The sequence below is a fragment of the Nuphar pumila genome, chromosome 5 (assembly GCF_984573655.1).
Source record: "Nuphar pumila chromosome 5, dmNupPumi1.hap1.1, whole genome shotgun sequence".
In the NCBI taxonomy this organism is placed as follows: domain Eukaryota; kingdom Viridiplantae; phylum Streptophyta; class Magnoliopsida; order Nymphaeales; family Nymphaeaceae; genus Nuphar; species Nuphar pumila.
Genome location: NC_143253.1, coordinates 106,461,942 through 106,482,140, shown reverse-complemented (window position 1 = coordinate 106,482,140; position 20,199 = coordinate 106,461,942). Strand labels below are relative to the sequence as shown.

Sequence of the window (20,199 nt, the reverse complement as noted above, 5' to 3'; positions counted from 1 at the left end):
ACCTGGACGACCAACTCTGCAAGAAACTTACAGAGTTTTAATGGTCAAATCTGTAATAAGGTCACAAGGCCCAGATGGCCAAGTCTGCGAAAAGGATCTGCAGGACCTGAATGGCGAGATACAAAAAAAGAAAAAAACATATTATGGCCTAACGACTAAATTTGTTATAAACAAAGTCTGGCTGGATGGCCAAACCTGTTAGAGACAACAGAGTCAAGACCTTGGATGACCAAGTCTATGGAAAAAGCAAGATGGATCACTAAAGCTATTTTTGTCATTTAACGAAGCAGAAAATATTATAAAAAGTAGGAATTCATACTAGCCATAGACGGCCCTGCCTGAACAAAGAGGGCCAAATGGTCGGGATGGCTAAGCTTAAAAAAAGCAAAGACTGGAGGCAAAGACGACTTTGCCTGCAACAGGGAAAAGGGAAAAAAATAGAAGGCAGACTCTGCGGATGGCAAAGCCGTCAGATGGATAAATATTGGACAGGCAAACCTTGTTTAGCCGTCTAGACAGGCAAAAAACTAAGAAAAATAAAAATAAAAAATACAATTCTAACTACAAAATTTGAAAAAAACTATGGCGTCCCACCGTTATCGCCAAAAACTGTTGATAAATTTTGTTGAGACTTACCTTCTAAATGGCTAAAAACTCCTTTAAAGAGATGTGGGGATGTTGTTCGAACTTTGAATATCCTTTGCCAAAGAGAATGTAAAGCCAAAATTGCCTTTTGATTTCGTAGAGACACTCACACAATAGATGATGCAAATAAACAAAAGAAACGTGCAAGTATCCACTCTAAAATTATAAAATTAAATTAATGAATAAAATGAACAAATAAAAAGAGGAAAAAGGGGAAACAAATTCACCTTTTCATACCTGGGGTCCATTTTAGGCTTTTGAGTTATTTGCGATCATTTAAAAGCACTTTCGCTAAAAACTGAGGATTTTTTGTAGTTGTTCTGACATAATCTCCACACAAGTGAAGAAGATCGAAGGGATGAGTGTCAGCGGTCTTGCGTTTGTACTTCTTTGTGTCAGCGTTTGGATGTCTTCCTTCCTCCCTTCATTATAGGGGTGGGCTCTTATTTATAGGCATTAAGAAATGAGGTTAATTGAAAGGAATCCTCCTTGAGAGAAATTTATCTAGAAGGAATATTGTCTTAAAATCGTGCAAAAGTGGTTAGAGATGAGACAAATGTGTCTTAGTTTTTAAAATTGATTGGATGGCTACGTTGGTTTGTCTTTCAAGAAATGGACGACTAAATAGGTTTGGTCATCTTCTGAAGACAAAAAACTAAATGTCAGATAGACTGGACTGGACGGTTGAACCGGTGTAGCCATTGGGAAACAAGAGGGGTGTTGTACGTCTAAACTTAGATAGTCATCCAGGATCGAACTACTAAACTGAGATAGTCATCCAGGGTTGAGTGACTAAACAACTTTAGTCATCTAACGGATCCTCTAGGTTTTCTCGTGCCACCCTCTTTGTGAACTCCAACTTGTAACTTGATTCTTCCAAAGATGTTAGTATTTTGAGCATCTTGGAAAAATTGGGTGTCTATAATAACCTCTCTTGGGTTACAATTTGTGTTCATTAGTGTTGCTTCTTAACGCTTTCTATCTCGAGCCTAAACTTGGATAACCGTAGCGAGAGTATTGAGGGGTCTCCATAACAAGCCCTCATTGTTCTTCCCATTCATTCAGAGGATCTTGCCTTGTTCAACAAAATATCCTCGGTTTAATCGATGCAATAAATGTAACGCTCTAAAATTTTAACCCTTAAATTTTAGAAAAAACATTTTTTCCCTTTTAAAACAATAAAAACAATATTTTATTTGGGTTAAAGATTCTAGGTGGGTTACAATACAATCAATCATCATAACTAAATTAAAATATGAATATTAAGATTTAATCCAATTTCAATAATTTAAAATACATATCAGAGTATTTGATGACAATAATTATTTTTTTAAAACTATCCCCGAGAAAGGAAAGGACTGGCTCTCGATGTCTTTAAAATATTTTGTATATGCTTCGCAATTTCATATCATTTTCTACCTAAAATCCCATAAGATGGGTCAGACTCGTGAAATCCTGGTAGAAAATAACATACTTGCATAATGTACGATATCAGAATCCATTCAAACATAGCCTCAAACATATCAATTATGCAATACACATCTTAGGAGGCTATGACATAAAAATCATGCTAACAATTAAAATAACAAGTCAATTTAATGCACAACTACTTATGTTAAGATTCACATTAATACAATAAATTATTCATATGCATGAACATATACAATATGCATGAACTTACCATTCTACTGCTTAAGTCCTTCATGCATGAAGAGCTTTTCATCTTCACTTACTATTTTCTTGCTTAAATGATGCATGTCATGTTCTATCTATATGCAATTCAAAGTTAAGTTTCACTTGCCAATATCTGTTTGTGGGTAAGACACAGACTCTTTCATATGGAAGTATGACTCAGGTTTGTATCTTCAAACAATTGTGTCTTATTAACATACATGATGACCCAGTTGTGCATACTCTAGAGAGGGAATATAATTTTATAAAGAGAGTTTTCAACTGTTGCAATCCCAATATATCAGATTTTTCTCACGAGTCTTACCTACCATGCTACGGATAAATCATGGTAGTTTCTCCAGTTACTGGTCTTGTGGATGTGGGACAAATGCAACCTTCCATGCTAAGCCAAATATCCCATAGAACCATCAGTACCATGTTTACTCTCTCAATAAGCCCCAAGAGAATTAATTTTATTTTGATTTCTTAATTAACTCTCTTGTTAGTCGTGCCAATACCCACATTTAGGGTTTAAATGCAGTAATATTCATGGCACTCTATCATGTTTTTGATTAGTCTCTACTATAAAATCAATACAATAATATAATCATTATACATTTACAGAGTCAAGGTAGGTTAATCATTGATATTTATGCATACTTAATTCAATCAATAATAAAATGCATTCAATTAACATGCAAATCAGTTGAATATCTCATTTAAGCATCGACAAACATGCTGCAAAAAGTAAAATACAACTCGGTATTAACATATGTCATACTATGCAGTTGAGATCCCTGTTAACCCGGTTTTGGAAAACCCACCAAAAATCATAGGTACCGAATTTAACTCTCAACCATTTACTGGGATTACCCTATTATATTAGGAACAAAGTCCAATAAACATAATTATAAATCTTATTGTAATAAAATAAATAAAAAATCATGGATTGAACCCTGTTCAGAAAAAATATCAGACAGATCCTGTTAACTGCAAAAATTTAATTTGGCTTGAAGAATTTCTCAAGAATTATAAAAAAATATTTTGACAAAAATCTTTTTATAGAATCTTTTTGTATATGTTACCTTTCATCTAAAATTTTTATAATATATTTTGATTAGTTTTGATTAGGGTTTTAGAGCTTTTAAAATCTTTGGTCAAAAAAATCCTGTTGACAGGGCAAAAAAAAATTTGCTCTCTTGCAATAGATGTTCAGGCCTCCAAACTGAATCAAACGGGACAAAACAAGATTCTAAATTCACGCCCTAAATGTGAAAATACTTCAGTATTTCTATTTATATTCATTGATTATATTTTTATAGAGATGTTTTTTTTTCAAAACTGGTCGTAACAAAAAATGAGGACAAAATAACCAAGATTCAAACTCATGCAAGAACAATAAACATGGTGAAACTCATACAATAAAAAAAATTTCGATGCTCTAAACATATTTACAATATCATACAACACATCTTTGATCATATTTAAGCTAATCTTGCTAAGACATTAACAAACATAATCTAAAAATCACCAAACCTTCATAGAATATCTCAAATACGATTTCATTTATGCAAGAGTTACAATAGGCACAAAAATAACATACAATCATATATTATCTATGTAATAACATGTTTAATCATGCTATACATGTCCTAATCTACCATATATAATCAAATTAATTTTCTTTATCATAAAACATCAAAACCTTAAATCATTTATGGTAAAACCTTCTTCAAAATGATTTTTCCATATTTTTAACCAAGATTTATACAAGAGACATATTTATAGCATCAAGATCCATGAAAAAATACTCAAAAACATGCTTCTATATTGATTATTCAAACTGAATAATCAAATAAAATACATATCTACCTATTCATATGATTTTTGCTTTTTAGGGTTTTGAAACTAGTCTTTTCCAAATCATTTTCTAAAAAATGATCTTCCAAAATACCATTTTGAGTTTTTAAAAATATTTTTCATGTAGATCTAATAGACATAGATGTTTTGGGAATAGATTATATGATGATCCAAGCTCTGGATAAAAAAGAGAATATGCTAATGCATCCCAAAATTGAACATCATGAAAGTAGGGATTCCCTACTGAAAACGCGCTTCCTGCAATGATACGATCACTTTTTCCTACATTCGTACCTCGTTCTAGGCTGGATTAGACCTTCGCTAAGGCGGTTGCAGATCTCTAATGAAGGTCTAAACTTTTCTAATGATTTGAAGGAAGAAGAGGATATGAGGAAGAACAAGGAAGAGATGCACATCCTTATCATGAGGGCCTCTATTTATAGATGGGCTTAGGCAAGAGTCTCATATCTAATATAAGAGGTTAATATCTATTAAATTTTTTTATTAATAAAACAAGTAAATAAATTATGGGTCCTAACTTATTCAATTTTAAAATATATTAAGCTAGAGAAGAAATGTGGGGTATTCTTACCCTCTCTTGGGCTCTAGTGACATGGTAACCTTTCGGGAGGCCTATAGACCCAAAGACTTAACAAAATTTGATGTTTAAATAGTTGATTTGATAGCTCTCAAAATGCAGATCATCGTGATGATCTTAGATTTAATTGTATGCACATAAAATGGTAAGAAAATTTAGTTGACATTAAATAACATTAATTTTTTACCAACAATTAGGCATGAACTTCGGTAGATGATAAAATACTCAAATCAACACCAGTTTGGGTATGTAAATAGTCGATTTTGATGCCCTTAAAATGCGAAACATCAAGAATAACTTTGGTTTAATAGATGAGCCACTGATCGGCCAATATTTTTGTCGAAACAATTATAATAGTGCTATAAACGTCACATCCTATGGGTCCAATCCAATGAGTTTGGATCCAAATATCCGAAGTTATATCTAATCCAATTCATCCCTAATTAGATCCAAATATCATGAAGTATATCTAACCTAATTGGGTTGGATTCAAATACCATTACTTAAATCCACTACATAATTTAAGGTCTAAATCCATATTAAATTTCTATGTATGATTAAATTCTCATTTCACACCTAATTAAATTCAATAGTAAATTTTATTTCAACTACTGACTTAATTCAATTTATAGTTTCAATCTCAAATTGGAAATTAGATAAATTCCTATTTTAATCAATATAATATATAAATAATGATTTAATAATTATCAAAACATCATAGGTATTATAATAAAAATATGATAAGTCATAACTAGTTGTAGCAGAAAAAACAAACATATATTAAAGGAAGTTGAAAATTACAAACACACTTCAATACAAAAATTTAACAAAACAAATACTTCTATGTTTCTCCTATGGGTGTCTGGAGAATTATTTCATATAAAGTAGTCGGATCAGTGAATTTATATCATAAGCACAGGTTGCTGTTGTGTATTCGGGTGATGCAGGTATGTATTTAGGTGATGTCGAAGAGTTTTGGTTACTTATACCCACACATGAGTCTGAAGAGGTGATTTCTATTGTTGTTGCTTCTTGACCACTGACATGTGATTCTGTATCAGATAAGTTTTTTGTTGCTTGATGTCTTCTTTCATATCCCTTTCTGATGTGGCATTCAAAGTGAGTATGCCTAACTTCATCACAAAATTGGCAATCTAACTGTTCAAGCAAGCATATGTGCTCCAAATGCATTATCTAGCATCAGCAACATTCACCCAATCGCCCATGGTTGGTGGCTCGGAGAATCAACTATTGGGCTTGTTATCTCATGTTGTGCATAGTTGTTCATTATTGCTCGACAACCTCATTCAAGGCATTGATAGCCTCAATCATGTCATTAGAAGATATCTACTTAAACCAGATAATATCAATATAACAAAAAAAATGAGTATTGTACTTAAAGTGATGTCAGAAACAAGGCAGATACTAAACCAAAAATTTCTTGACCTGAGGCTATGATACCATGTTTGCAATGCCCCAAAATCCCCAACTCAAAATTTTAGGTACAAATTTAAAATTTTTTGTTTTTTGACTTTTAATCAGGGAAAACTCAACATTCAAGGTTCTGGACCTTGGGGTCGATCGACTCCGGGCGAGTCACATGTGGGAAACTAATAGATCACATTAAAACAAACACATGAAAAAATGCTTATTTACATATCAAAGTTTCAAAAAGTATATACAACTTCTAAATGTTTAAGATTCAAAATAAAACAAAAAGTATCCTAAACTGGCCCGCTGATCCAAAAGTTTTGGTTTTGAACGTTGCCTTTGCCTCATGCCATCTCTTGTACATTGCTCATCTAAAATTTTATAATAAAGAGGGTCAAACTTGTGACAACCTGGTAGGCATTCTATCAACTATATCCTATCAATTATAATAAATTTGATAAAATTTTAAATATTTAGTATTTACAACATAGTATTCAAAAATCTAGTGAATCTATATTATACCATTCAAATATCACAGTAAATCAACAAATACACAACAGTGTGAACATGAATATCTTATATTTGATATTTACCTTTTGTTGCAGATACTCATAGAGGAAAAACTATAACAGTTGAGACCGCATAGAGGTTTATTATTTTATGTATTTAAGTACCCTGCATAACTAACTAGTCACCATAGCCAATCAGAGGATGATACACTGATCAAGAGAAGTTTTTCCAAGGTGTATCAAACAACAATGCATCATATCCTTTCATAGAAGTCCATGAAAACTATCAACCTAGTATATATATATATATATGATAGATTTTGTTACATACCTCTGATGACTAGGGACGTCGAGTCATTGCCACTACCTATTAATAACAGTATTAATTGGAGTTTGTACCACTTACCCTCTCCAATTTCTGCTTCTTATAGGGCGCTAAATGAAATTCTAAGAGTTTTATTTTTTAACCATTGTTTTATTCAATTGTACTACTGGTCCACAACAAATATACATCCTGTATGAAATATGAAAGGCTAAAGTGTTTTTATACTTCAAGTTAAAAGTAGGTGATATCTTGAATTTGTTTTTTCACATTATACCAGCTGGAAATATCGTTGTTTTCTTAATATCAGCAATATTTATGTCATAGGTCCCACGATGTTTAGATAACCGAACCTATTATAGTGGGTTCAGACCCTAATACTAAGGGGTCGGTTTCGGGTCTAGTCGGGCAAGACCAATGATCCATTCCAAGGTAAAAAAAAACAAAAACTCTAAATTCCCATGATACCCTTGCGTGGACATGGACCCGAACCCAAGAGAAGAGGAGGAGGGCCCCAATCCCGAGGAAGTAAACCCTGGTCTCCCCGGCGATCGAAAATATATGAAGAGACAGGGATCGGACAAAAGTTTATAACGGTAAAACAACGGCAGCAAAATTACGGGAGAAATTCCATATGCATACTTGACGTAATCTTATCGGGAAAATATTGTTAGAGTAAATTAATTAAAACTAGTTTAAAATATGTCCAAACGGCTTAAGAAAAGGGGAAGAACGTAAAATTTTTTTTTTCAAAATACCGTTGCATGAGTAGTTATAGCTGATAATAAATTACCAGATGAGATAAAGTTGAAATCGAGACATTTGAGAAGATCGAAAATATCGCGTGGTTTGAAATATGGAGATATTTCGGGCGTTTGGTTGAGGCGGCTAACAGATTTGCGATATTTTCGAAAATATCGCGACGTTTTTTGCGCGCCTATTTTAGCGGAGGCCGTCGGGCTCTTCCGTCTATATAAGGCGGCACCAATCGTGCGCGCCCGCCCAGCCACCGAATATCCGGCGATCACATTTACCTCCTCCGATGATTCCTCGCCGTTCGATCCTCCCGATCGCGGCGGATTCCGGTACTCTTGGCCCGACTGTCGCCCTTTGATCTCTTCCCCGTCTTCTCCCTCTCCTTCTTTCCCGTCTCACCTAGGGTTTCATGATCCGATCGGTTCCCCTCTCCCTGAAACCCTAAAGCTCGCTGCCCGCCCAGTGAGGGCTTTCTTGGAGCTCTCCGGCGTCGGTTCTCGGTGAGTTTGATCGCTCCGTTTGCAGAATTCTCGGTTGCCTTGTCGGATTTTTAAGGTATCGTACTCAAAGTTAGTCGAATTTGTTTGCGCTACTGCCTCTTTAGTTGATTGATTGTCTTTCTGTTTAGTTGTTATCTGCGTTTGTCGATAGACTGTGTTAAAGTATCGAATCGCTTGTTTCACACTACCTCATTTGAGATATCTTACTGGTGAATGGTTACTTCAAATTCAAGCCGTTTCTGCTTGTTTCCTTGCTTTTCGAAGTATAATTGGAGTTCCCTGCTGTTTTTAGTTCGTTTGGTTGCGTAATCGTTAAATTTCGGGTGGAAATTTGTATTCTTTACTTAGAAGTACACCATCCTGGTGGTTTTCCTTGCATTATTTGGTGCGAACTTGTTCTGTTAGACATCGATTACTTTCAGGAGGTAATTTTTGCGTTAAGTTGATATTTAAAGTTTTTATGCTTTGTAACTAACTGGGTGCTTGAATTAGTGATGGAATCGTGTTATGTAGATTTGGATTAATGGTGTCAGTGATGTGTTGTTTTGATCTGAAAAAATGTTTTGATTGTATGTATTGTCATTCTTATAGGTGGCTTATTGCAATGTGGGTCCTGACTGTGGTGCATAGTTGATCATAGTAACTTGGTCTGGAATTTGGTACTCGGTTATGCAGTTGAAGGAATAGAGGCGGTGTTTGATACGATATGCGGCGGAGAAGCACTGTGAAGTAGCATTAATGTCATCCGGTGGTCGATTTGATCCAGCTTCTGGCAGTCCGGAAGGCTCAACTCTTACCACGAACTACTCCAATGGGCAGCGTGGATCATTTGCAGCCGGGTCTTTGGACAGGTCAAGCAGCTTCCGCGAGGGCAGTGACAATCGCATGATGAGCTCTGGTTCCACGTCATTGAGAGGAGATGTAACTCCATATGCAGATATGCCACCGATGACCCAGTGTTTGAACCTTGATTCAATTTCCATGGGTGAACAGAAGTTTACGTGGCTGGGGGAGTTGAAGAAAGCCTTGGGTATTTCATCGAGCATGATGATAGAAGATGGCTCTTTTGGGGCAAAGCTTCTTCCTCTCCCGATGTTGGAGGAATTGAAGCGTTTCAAGTCCAGCGTTGTCGAAAGCTCCACTCGAGCAAAGTATTTACTTCCCCTTCCTGGTTAATATGTCTTTCTGATCAGATGATTAGTGTATATCAGCACCCTAAACTCACGAAAAAGGAAAGGGAAAAATGAAGAAAGAAGAAAGTAACAAATATGCAGTTTTTTTCTTTTTTTTTGGGCCAACTTAGTTCACTTGTTTGATTATTTTAAGAATATTAGGTTTCTGAACTGTGTATTTCTAACTTATCTCTTTGACCAGGGATCGAACAAAATTACTGAATGAATCCATAGCAAAGTTTGACAAATATCGACATGCTCTTTTGTCTCGGAAGCGGCCACGGAGTGAGGGACTACCAAATGAAAGGTCTAGTGGTTTGCTCTCTGGAGATCGCTCTACTTCAGGAACAAACTTGATGAAGATGGGGCCACAACCTCATCAATCATTAGGCACTATGGACCTTATATCTCCACGATCTGATGATAGGGCTAAGAATATGATTCCTAATAGGCGCAGTCGCACATCAATGGCGGATGTATGGGTTTGTGTTCTTTTATGTTTATTGTGGTTTCAATAGATCTCTTTCCCTTTGCTTTTCTTAACCTCATTCGTCCCTGTTTGATGTTTTCGGTCACTTTCTATCTATTTTCTGCTCACTGTTTTTGAGTATCTGCGATCATGTTCAGTTCCGGTTTGTGTATCTCTTCGAATCTTCACATTCCTTTTTGCTTTATCCTTGTGTGCTTGTGATGTTAAGGGTTCTAATTGCAAGTTTGCAACTTTCTCTGCAAAACTCTAGTTATGTTGTTTTGGTTTAGTTGTGTTGCTTGATTTCTATTCATCTTTACCATTTTGGCAGCATTTCTTTTCTTTCCTTCTCATCACAGAAAGTCGTAACTCTCTCTCTCAGAGACATGCATGCACACATGCTCAATCTAATGTACTAGATAGTCAAATGCTATATAATGAAGAGTATTAAATAGGGGCGAAACTAGAAAATTTATATAAGAGGGGCTGGCTATATATAAAAATATATAAAAATAAAAAAATACAAATTATATATATAAGGAAATTTTGCATACAAAAACTATAGGCATTAGTATGCTAATCAACCTGTTCACCAAATACATTGAATTAGAGTCAACTTTGATACAACCCCCAAAAGGAACAAATTATGACATATATAGCATTTCTTGACCCGAGCTCTTTATATATTTGGATCATTTAACGGAGATCATTTATTTGAGCATCCAAGGAAGAAGGCCATAGCCCTAAGTACTAGGGTTATCCTAGCAGTCAAAACCTGTAAACATTTTAAACACTAGCTTTTCTGCAACATTGCTAATATGATTACTTAAAGTTAGTTGAAAACCAATCACTAATTTTTTTAATATACCTATGTTTGCAAATGGATTGTGTTTGGTCATACCTGCAATCCAAATCTAATATCTTGTCCTCGGATTTGGATTTTAAAATAAGATCCAAATGTATATTTGTTCAGGTCAGATTTAGTCTTTTGTAAGTTTTTTTCTTTTTTCCTTTTTTGATTAGGATCAACAGATATATGTTCCAATTCAGGAAAAATGATATATATTTGTACTTTTTGCATATAAAACCCATGTCTCGAGTATGATATAATATTCTCATGCAAAATTTGATTCTAGATTCAACTCTATTTCATCAAATTCAGTTTGGATCTATATCTGAATCTTGTCCTGTTGTCAATTTGGATTGAAAAACTACCATGATCCAGCCTGCATTCAACCTGTTTGCAGCTCTAGATGTAATCTAGAAGTGAGGCATAATCAGATATACCAAGTTACAAACAGACAGAAAAGGTTAACAGCCAGAGTCTATTATGTGAATATTCTAAAAAAAGAGAGTTCAGCAGTGGATGTATCTCAAGAGAACCACTTGAATGCAATTTTACAAAAAAAAAAGTATGAAGAAACTGTCAAAACTGAAGCCTGGAAACAACAAAAGCGGGTGGCACCCTCCCTTCGAGGAAATTATTGTAATGAGATATGTGGAAATACAAAGAGTGCTATAAGCACTTACAATGTCCTACAATGGACAAACAAAAGAGACAATAGCCAAGTCCACAAAGGGACAACACAACATAAAATATAAAAGTTTCTTTATTCAAAGAGAGAGAGAGCTCACAAGAATACATGTTACATAGGGGTTCACCCTTATTTATACAAGAAGAAGAAGAGAGGAAGGGAGGTCACAAGGGCCTCAAAAGGTGCGCCAAAAGGGGGCTCCCATAGAGTCGTTGGGAGCCCCCAACGGTCACAATTGTGACCGTTGGGGGCCCCAACGATTCTATGGTGGGCCCCTTTTATGTGGCTTAAAAAATGAAAAAAAAACAAAAATAAAATAAATACAGAAAATAAAAAAAGGAAAAAAACAAGTACCCATATCGGGTATTGTGTGAAATGATCATAATACCCCTATCGGGTATTATGGTGTATATATATATATATATATATATATATAATGATACATATATTTTAACACCCCCCTTAAACTTTACGGGGAGATGACGGGAAGTTTGCCAAGAAGAGACATGAAGGGGGGGGGGCAGGAAGAACTTTAGTAAAGAAGTCCGCCAGCTGATATTCTGAAGTAACGTATGGAAGAGTAATTGTTCCTCGTAGAAATTCATTCTGAACATAATGACAGTCCATCTCGATATGTTTGGTACGCTCATGGAAGGTGTGATTGCTTGCGATATATATGACACTTGTTGTCATATCATAGTTTTGAAGCTCAAGCAATATCAACCCCCATGTCTTTAAGAAGACTGCGAAGCCAAACTAGTTCCATTGTTATGGTTGCCATAGCCCGATATTCAGCTTCAATAGAAGACAACGAAACTTTCTGTTGCTTCTTGCATCTTCAGGCAATTAAGGAATCTCCTAAAAATACACAAAACCAGTAGTTGAGATTCTATCATTAGGGTTACCTCCCTAATCTGCATCAGTATAAGTAAGAAGGTTTAATGAAGAGGATGATGATAGAAATAACCCTTTATTTATAGTGTTTTTGATGTATCAGATGACCCGAAGTACCACGCTCGTATGCACAGTTGTAGGAGCATGCTGAAATTGGCTGACAGAGTGAACCGCATGAGCGATGTCTGGTCTGGTGATGGTTAGGTAAGTGAGAGATCCAATGAGTTGTCTGTAGGGTGTGGGATCTTCCAGAAGAACCCCATCCTCCAACCTTAATTTGGCATTAATGACCTCTGGAGTCTCTACCTTTTTATCATCTAAAATTTCAGACTTGGAACAAATATCTGCAGCAAGATTCATCTGTGACAAAATATATCCTCTAGGAGAGTATGCAACTTCAATACCAAGAAAATATCTAAGAAAGCCTAAATCAGACATGTCAAAATTAGTGTTCAACATGGTTTTAACATCAATAATACTATTTTGATCGTTTCCGGTGATAATCATGTCATCAACATAAAGCAATAAAATAACAATGCTAGTACCTGCACTTTTAACAAAGAGAGCTGTGTCAGTATAATAAGAGTGAAATCCTAATTTAATCATGATATCACTAAAACGATCATACCAAGCCTTGGAGGCTTGTTTAAGACCATATACGACTTTTAAGAGTTTGACTTTGTCCAATATTAATTCCAGGTGGCGGATCCATATATACTTCTTCATTTAAATTCCTATTTAGAAAAACATTTTTCACATCTAGTTGATATATAGGCCATTTTTTTGTTGATGCGACAACTGTTAGAGTTCTGACACTAGTCATTCGGGCTACAAGAGCGAATGTTTCCTCATAGCCGATTCCATATTCTTGCGAATATCCCTTCGCTACTAACCTGACTTTATATCCTTCAAAGGATCCATTGCTTTTAGTTTTAACTTTAAAGACCCAGCGACATCCAATAGTTTTTTTTATGTGGAGGGAGTTTGACTATTTCCCAAGTATTAGCCTTTCTTAGCGCATCTAATTCTAGTTTCATTGCTTCAACCCAATGTGGTAGAGTTTTAGCTTGATTATAGTGAGCGGGTTCATAATATGAATATAAGGTTATCAAACATGCTCGATAATTGGGTGCTAAAGACTCATAGGAAACAAACCTATTAGGGGGGATTGATTATCTAGAAGAGTGCCGAATGGGAGGCTTTTCTGAAGATTCAGAAATTTGAGAGTATTTTTCTAAGGCACTAATAGGCCTTCCTTGATCTCTTCGCGTGTAAACATTAATATTTTCATTACTAACACCATCACTCGATGGTGACACATCAAGATTGGATACATCCACAAGTGTCTTCTATGCTTTCAAGATGATTCATAGAATCATCATTTATGTCATCAATAAGATCATGTAAACACATATAATTGCTTTCATTTGATTTTTTCATTTTTTCAAAATCATTCTCATCTTCTAAAAAAGTTACATCTTTTGAAACATATAGTTTGCCATTTTCGAAATCAAAATACCTATAGCCTTTTTGATTTTCCTCATAGCCTAAAAAAACACATTCAATTGCCTTTAGAGACAACTTATCTCTCTTATGCAAGAGAACAAAGCATTTACAACAAAAAATACGAAGACAATTAAAATCCAGAGTGAATTTAAAAAGTTTTTCATAAGGAGAGACGTTCTTTAATTTTGAGGAAGGCATTCTATTGATTAGGTATGTTGAGGTTAAGGCGTCTTTGGCCCAAATTTTTTTTGGAATATTTTTAGAGACAATCAATGTTCTAGCGGTTTCTATGATATGCTTATGCTTTCTTTCTGCTAGTCCGTTTTGGTGTGGAGTTCTAGGACATGAGCTTTGGTGACAAATTCCATTTTGAGTTAAATAATTTTGAAATTCATTAGATAAGTATTCACCACCGGAATCGGTTCTCAAAGTAGATATATTACTTTGAAATTGATTTTGAATTTTTATATGAAATTCTTTAAAGAAGAAAAATACTTCCGATTTGTGACTAAGAAAATAGATCCAAACATATCGAGTAAAGTCATCGATGAAAGTGACATAGTAGGGGTAACCCCTTTTAGACATAACCGGAGATGGTTCCCAAACATTCGAGTGCACCAATTCAAAGGGTCTTGAAGAGAGAAAAGTTCTAGTTGGAAAAAGAATATACTTCATTTTTTTAAAAATACAATCTTTGCAATTAATGTCTTTTTCCTTACAAAATTTGTTTCCAAACGGAAAACGATACACTTTTGAATAGCTTGGATGACCAAGCCTTTTATGCCAAGTTTCAATACTTTTTTCTTGGACATAAGAACAAAAATAGTTTGTAGGAAGGTTTAGATGATCCATATAGTAGAGGTCCCCCTTTCTATGGCCTTGCCCAATCCGCTTCCCGGACCGGAGATCCTGCACAAAGCATCCATTAGATGAGAAAGATATTTCACATCCATGGTCGGCAATTTGGGAGCGAAAAAAAATTTAAATTTAGTTTTGGAACAACTCTAACTTTTGGAACAAAAAGATTTTGAGAATTTTTTGAGTTTAGAGTTCCAATACTAGAGATTTTCAAAAAAGTTCTATTGGCCGTAGAAATACAAGAGACTTTTGAATTGGTGCAAACATCGACTAAGGTATTCTCATGAGGGGTCATATGAAAAGATGCTTCAGAGTCTAAGATCCAAGAATACGTACCGGGTGATGATGTAGACGCAATGGCCGCACCCGATGTGGAGGAAGTAGCTTTAAGGATTTATTGAAGAGCCATGAATATTTGACCAAGGGTTTCTTTGAGGTCACCATTCTTGCCTTCATCTTCTTTGGTGATAGATTCTTCAAGAGAGGTCACCTTAGGCTTGAAAGTTCCATTGAGCTTTGGGCAAGCAGGTTTAATGTGATCCGACTCATAGCAATGATGACATACAATCATTTTTCTTCCTTCGTTGTAGTTTCTTTGTTTTCCAAAGTGGGGGGGTTTATAGGTTTTTACATTATTGCCGGGTTTGGAAATGGCAAACACTTCATCAACATTCTTACTCATGCCAAGCCTTGTTTCTTCTTGAGTGATTTCGGCAATAGCATCCTCTATTGGAGGAAAGATGAATCTATGGAGAGGTGATGACCTCACTTGCTCAAATCTGGGACATAGCCCAAATAAGAATTGGAACAATCGATCTTGTTTCATTTGCTTTTGTCTCAATTCAACATCTTTCATAGCAACCCATTTTGGCTCTAAAAGAGCCAACTCATCCCATAATGCGTTTAAAACACTATAGTAGTCTTGAATACTCGAATCACCTTGTTTGGTGGTTCTAATTTTTTCTTGCAAAAAATATGCTCTTGCAAGATCCTTTTGAGTATACATACCCTTCATAAAAAACCAAGCCTCATTTGCCTGACGAAATTTAGCTATATTAGCACATGCCTTGAGTTTGACATTGTTCATGAACCAAACAAGGATTTTTGCGTGATTGCTTTCCCAATCTTCAATTTCTTTTTGGTGATTTTCAATAGCTTTGAGGCGAGTATCTCCTTCAAGAGCCTTTTCTTGGCCACCTTCGGTCTTTGTGAGCTCCAATTTAGGTTCCGGAATGAAACCCATAACATACCCCCAAAGTTTCTTACCTTTGAGGTTGTTCTGCATAGCCGAAACCCACATCATGTAGTTCTTTCGATTGAGTTTGAAGCTATGTCACATGGGTGCGGGTACGGGTGCGGCACGGGTGCGGCGCAATTTCAAAAAATTCGGACACGGGGACTCGGCTATATATATATTAAAAAAATATATTTTAAATATATATAATTATATATATAACAATAAATTAACACATAAAGATTGTAAATTTTAAAGGAAAAATAAAAAAGCAATTCTTAACAACACAAACTTACCAAAATATAACACATAAAGAAGCTTGTGAGTGTGATAAACAACAAAACTTATCATAAATCTACCTCATCGTCTGAATTAGAGGGAAGAACAGGATCGAGGTAGTCCATGTTGAGAGTATGCAAATTATGTTCTCACTCTAAGTCAAAATCTTCTGGATTTACATCCCAATTCTTGGATGGTCCACAACTACATCAAAAAATGACTATATTAGTATCTAACTCAAAACTTTGAATACAAATATTTAAATACAAACTTTGAATACAAAGAAAAAAAGTACCTATACTCTTCTTTGGTGCGACGAAAAATTAATCGTAGATTAGAGTGAACATAAACCAAATCCTCTGCTCTTTTACTAGTGAGTTTGTTTCTTTTAATGTTGTGAATTTGAGCATATGCACTCCAATTTCTTTCACAACAAGATGATGTAGTAGGTTGGGATAACAACTTCATTGCAAGACGTTGCAGATTTGGTGTATCTGATCCATATGTTGCCCACCAATTAAGGGGATCTTTCTCGTCCCTTGCCACGAGTACTGCTAAAGAATCAAATCTCCTAGTAGAAAACTTGCCAAACTCACTATTTACAACCTTAAACATATGAGGATCATTAAAAAGTCTTCCCAAACATATCATTCTATTTCTTGATATCTCAGGATCTTCATTTGGAGAAACACGACTAACACCTGCTGTTAACCATTTTTTTGCATAGTATTTTGGATTGAGAGAGTGCAATGCAAATGTGTATTGCTTTTATCTCATATTCTCATTAAAACTTAATGTACATGATTATAAAATTCTGAATCATCAAGTGCAATATCTTTCTTCTCATGTTTAAAAATGATACTTTGAATTTTTTCAATCATATTGTCCCACATTTCATAAATTCTATGAAGCATGGTTACATCTCTGTCAACTTCTCTCAACATTTCCCAAATAGGCTCTATAAATTTAACAAAATATGTAATTTTATCCCACACAAAATCATCACAAATGCATTTTTTGATAGCTTGAGCCTTGACATCATCTTCAGTACGATAAAAATCCCAATCTTGATAAACTACCATCATCATCAATGCATTCTTGAGTTGCTTAATTCTTTTCATCATAACATTGAGAGAAGCAAAACGAGTTTCAGCAACTTTCAGTAACTTGAGATCAGAATGCCTATTAAATATAAAAAGGGCATGATGATGGTTTACAACAAAAATTTTAATATTTCGAACATCATGCTCTATTTTCTCAATCCATAAACACATTTCATGTGCATGTGCATCATCTTTTGATGAATTGCATATACTCTTAAGTGCCAAATTTAAACTATGTGCTGCATATGGAGTCCAAAAAATATGTGAATATGTATCTTCACTTGCCAAATTCATTCTTGCACGACTGTAAACTGGAGCATTGTCAGTAATGATTTGCACTACATTTCACCCACTTCTTTTATCACTTCGACAAATAATCTCTTTAAATATTCAACATCTTTATACTCTCCAGATGCATCAACAGTCTTCAAAAAGATTGGCCCATTAAGTGAGTAAGCAATGAAGTTTATCAGTGGTCGCCTTTGTATATCAGTCCACCCATCAGAAACAATCGACACTCCATGTCGTTTCCGTGCAAATTTTTGGGTCTCTAACAAGTCTTCAATTCTATTTTTTTCCTCTGCAAGAATGACTGTTCTTAGTTTTTCTGAACTAGGAGACACATAACCACTCAAATTACAATTAGCCAAAGATGTAATCATATCTTTTCAGTATGGACTTGTAGCTATATTTAAAAGGAATTGAGCTTGAGTAAAAGAATCGACCAATCTTTTTATCAATTTATGCTCTTGCCATGTTTTTGAATGACACTTGTATTGTTTTATTGCTTTCTATCTTTCTTTTCTTCAAAAGCTCTTCTTGTACATCACTAGCAATAGGAAAAGACAAATTAATTGAATCGCTTCTCATCTTTGCAATTTTCTTCTTTTTAGCTTCTTCTTGTTCTTTCTTTAATTGCTTTAACATGTTTTTGTCAACCCCAGAACATGCCCTAATTCCTTCACCACGAATATGCAAAAGATGTGCTTTCACACGCGTATAAGAACCTGTGAAAAACAGTCTTACATAAATTACAATGAAACTGCACATTCTCACCATCACTAGCTTTTAGCCCTTTTGTCACAAGCCTCCAAAGTGGTTGAGAATCTTCTAATTCTGGGTTAGTGTAAAAACCGAAAAGTTTTGCTAATAAATTTTGTTTATATTACAAAATATTTCAAAAAAATGCAAATTGGGCCTAGATCCACATTTCGGATCTAGGACCCATAAAGGGGTAATCAGGTATAAATGATATCAACCACAAGTTAATAATAATAAAAATAATAAAATCAAAATTTTAATTATAAAGTTAATCCGAGGATCCACAGTTGGATCCATATCGTTTGGGGGCGGGTTACGGGTCTCGGGTCCGGACCCGAGCCGCGCCCTGTGTAACATGGCTTATAAGAAAAAGGGGCAACCCGATAAGGGTTGCCCGATAAGTCTGAAACGAAAGAAGAAAGGGGGTTAGGGTTCTGAGAGAGAACCCTAACCGAAATCGCAGGAAAGAAAGGGAGGGGGCTTGAAGCGCAGCCGCTGGAGGGAAGGGGGCTCCATTTTGTCGGGCCTTCCTCTTCAAAAGGGGGTCCCAAGTTGGTCGCCTTCCCCATTTTTTTTTTCTCTCTCTCTCTCTCTGTTGGTGTGCGCACGCCGGAGGAAGGAGCCCCATTACCGGCGAATCCCCGGCCATCCGCAGGTGTCAAGGGCCACTCGAGCATCTCCTTTCACGACAGTTGGGAGGAGCGTCACCAGTCTGCACCCCTCTGCGATGTTCGTCTCCGGCCACCGGAAAACCACCGTAAGAGGTACGGGTCCCCTCTCGTGGAAATGAATGAGAAATCGAACCCTGGTTCGATTTTGTGCTCTTTCCTTTGGATGGAAACCCTGAAAAAAAAGGGATTGGGGTCATCGCTTTAGTTGATGGTGGTAGGCGACAGGCCCAACCGACCCAGTCGGCTGGGTGTTGTGTTAGTTTTGGCAGGGTCCCAACCGACCCAGTTGGTTGGGTACAGGTGCTGGTTGTGGCAGGGCCAAGGCAGGCCCAACCGACTCAGTCAATCGGCTGGGTGTTGGTCTGGGTCTCAGGTAAAAAAAAGGGGGTTTTAGGTTCAATATCCTGATGTTCTTGCTTGGCTTTGATAAGTACATTGACATCCTTGACTCGAGTGTGACGTTAGTCATTTTCTTTTTAGTATGTTTCATAAATTTGATCAGCCTGTGCGTGTTTCCCATAGTGGTGATTTTTGTTTTTCTGTAAATGAAAAATTTGGAATTGTGGGCTTATGTTAGGAAACTTTCTTTATGTAAAAACAAAAGCTATGGGCTGGGTATAGGTAGTGGGATTCCTTTTATGTTAGGACCCATGGATAAAACCCTTTGTAGCTTCTTGCATCTTCTGGAATAGTCTAAATGGAAGTAGGGGGAGAACTCTACATATGATTATGGACACATCCGTGTCGGGTTCACGCTGAGTTGTTCCACCAAGTAATGTGTGTTTATGAACCTATGTTGGATTGCCATTACACAATTCAGCTTGTGTTTTGTTTAAGACTTCAACTGTGTATATTGGCCTGCTTATTTTTACCTTGTTGTCGTGGGCTGAGATCACACTAGGCTGATAGTACAGTTCGTGTTCTTTCAGGATGGAGTTTCGCTTGAGATGGGCTTGAAATCATGTTATCCATTCACACTCTTGCTTTCTTTATTTTTCTTACATATGATTGAATATTATCGAATTAATGTCTTCATGGTATAGTTAAATCAGAGAGAAATCTGTAGTCTATTCCATGTGATGAATGGCTTGCTTTTGCTCGCTTGTGGTACAAGTGTTACAAGAAAATATATACATAAATAGTTG

General features: G+C 35.8%; 1 protein-coding gene across 1 annotated transcript in view; it reads left to right on the top strand.

The window, feature by feature from the left end:
• Positions 1-8,057: 8,057 nt before the first annotated feature.
• LOC149838021 (uncharacterized) overlaps positions 8,058-20,199 on the top strand; it is a 33,883-nt gene continuing 21,741 nt past the window's right edge. The window contains exons 1-3 of the mRNA XM_090008169.1: positions 8,058-8,347; positions 8,884-9,443; positions 9,667-9,946. Of these exons, the coding sequence (XP_089864295.1) occupies positions 9,031-9,443; positions 9,667-9,946 (693 nt within the window). The 5' untranslated portion in view covers positions 8,058-8,347; positions 8,884-9,030. The remainder of the gene's footprint in view (positions 8,348-8,883; positions 9,444-9,666; positions 9,947-20,199) is intronic.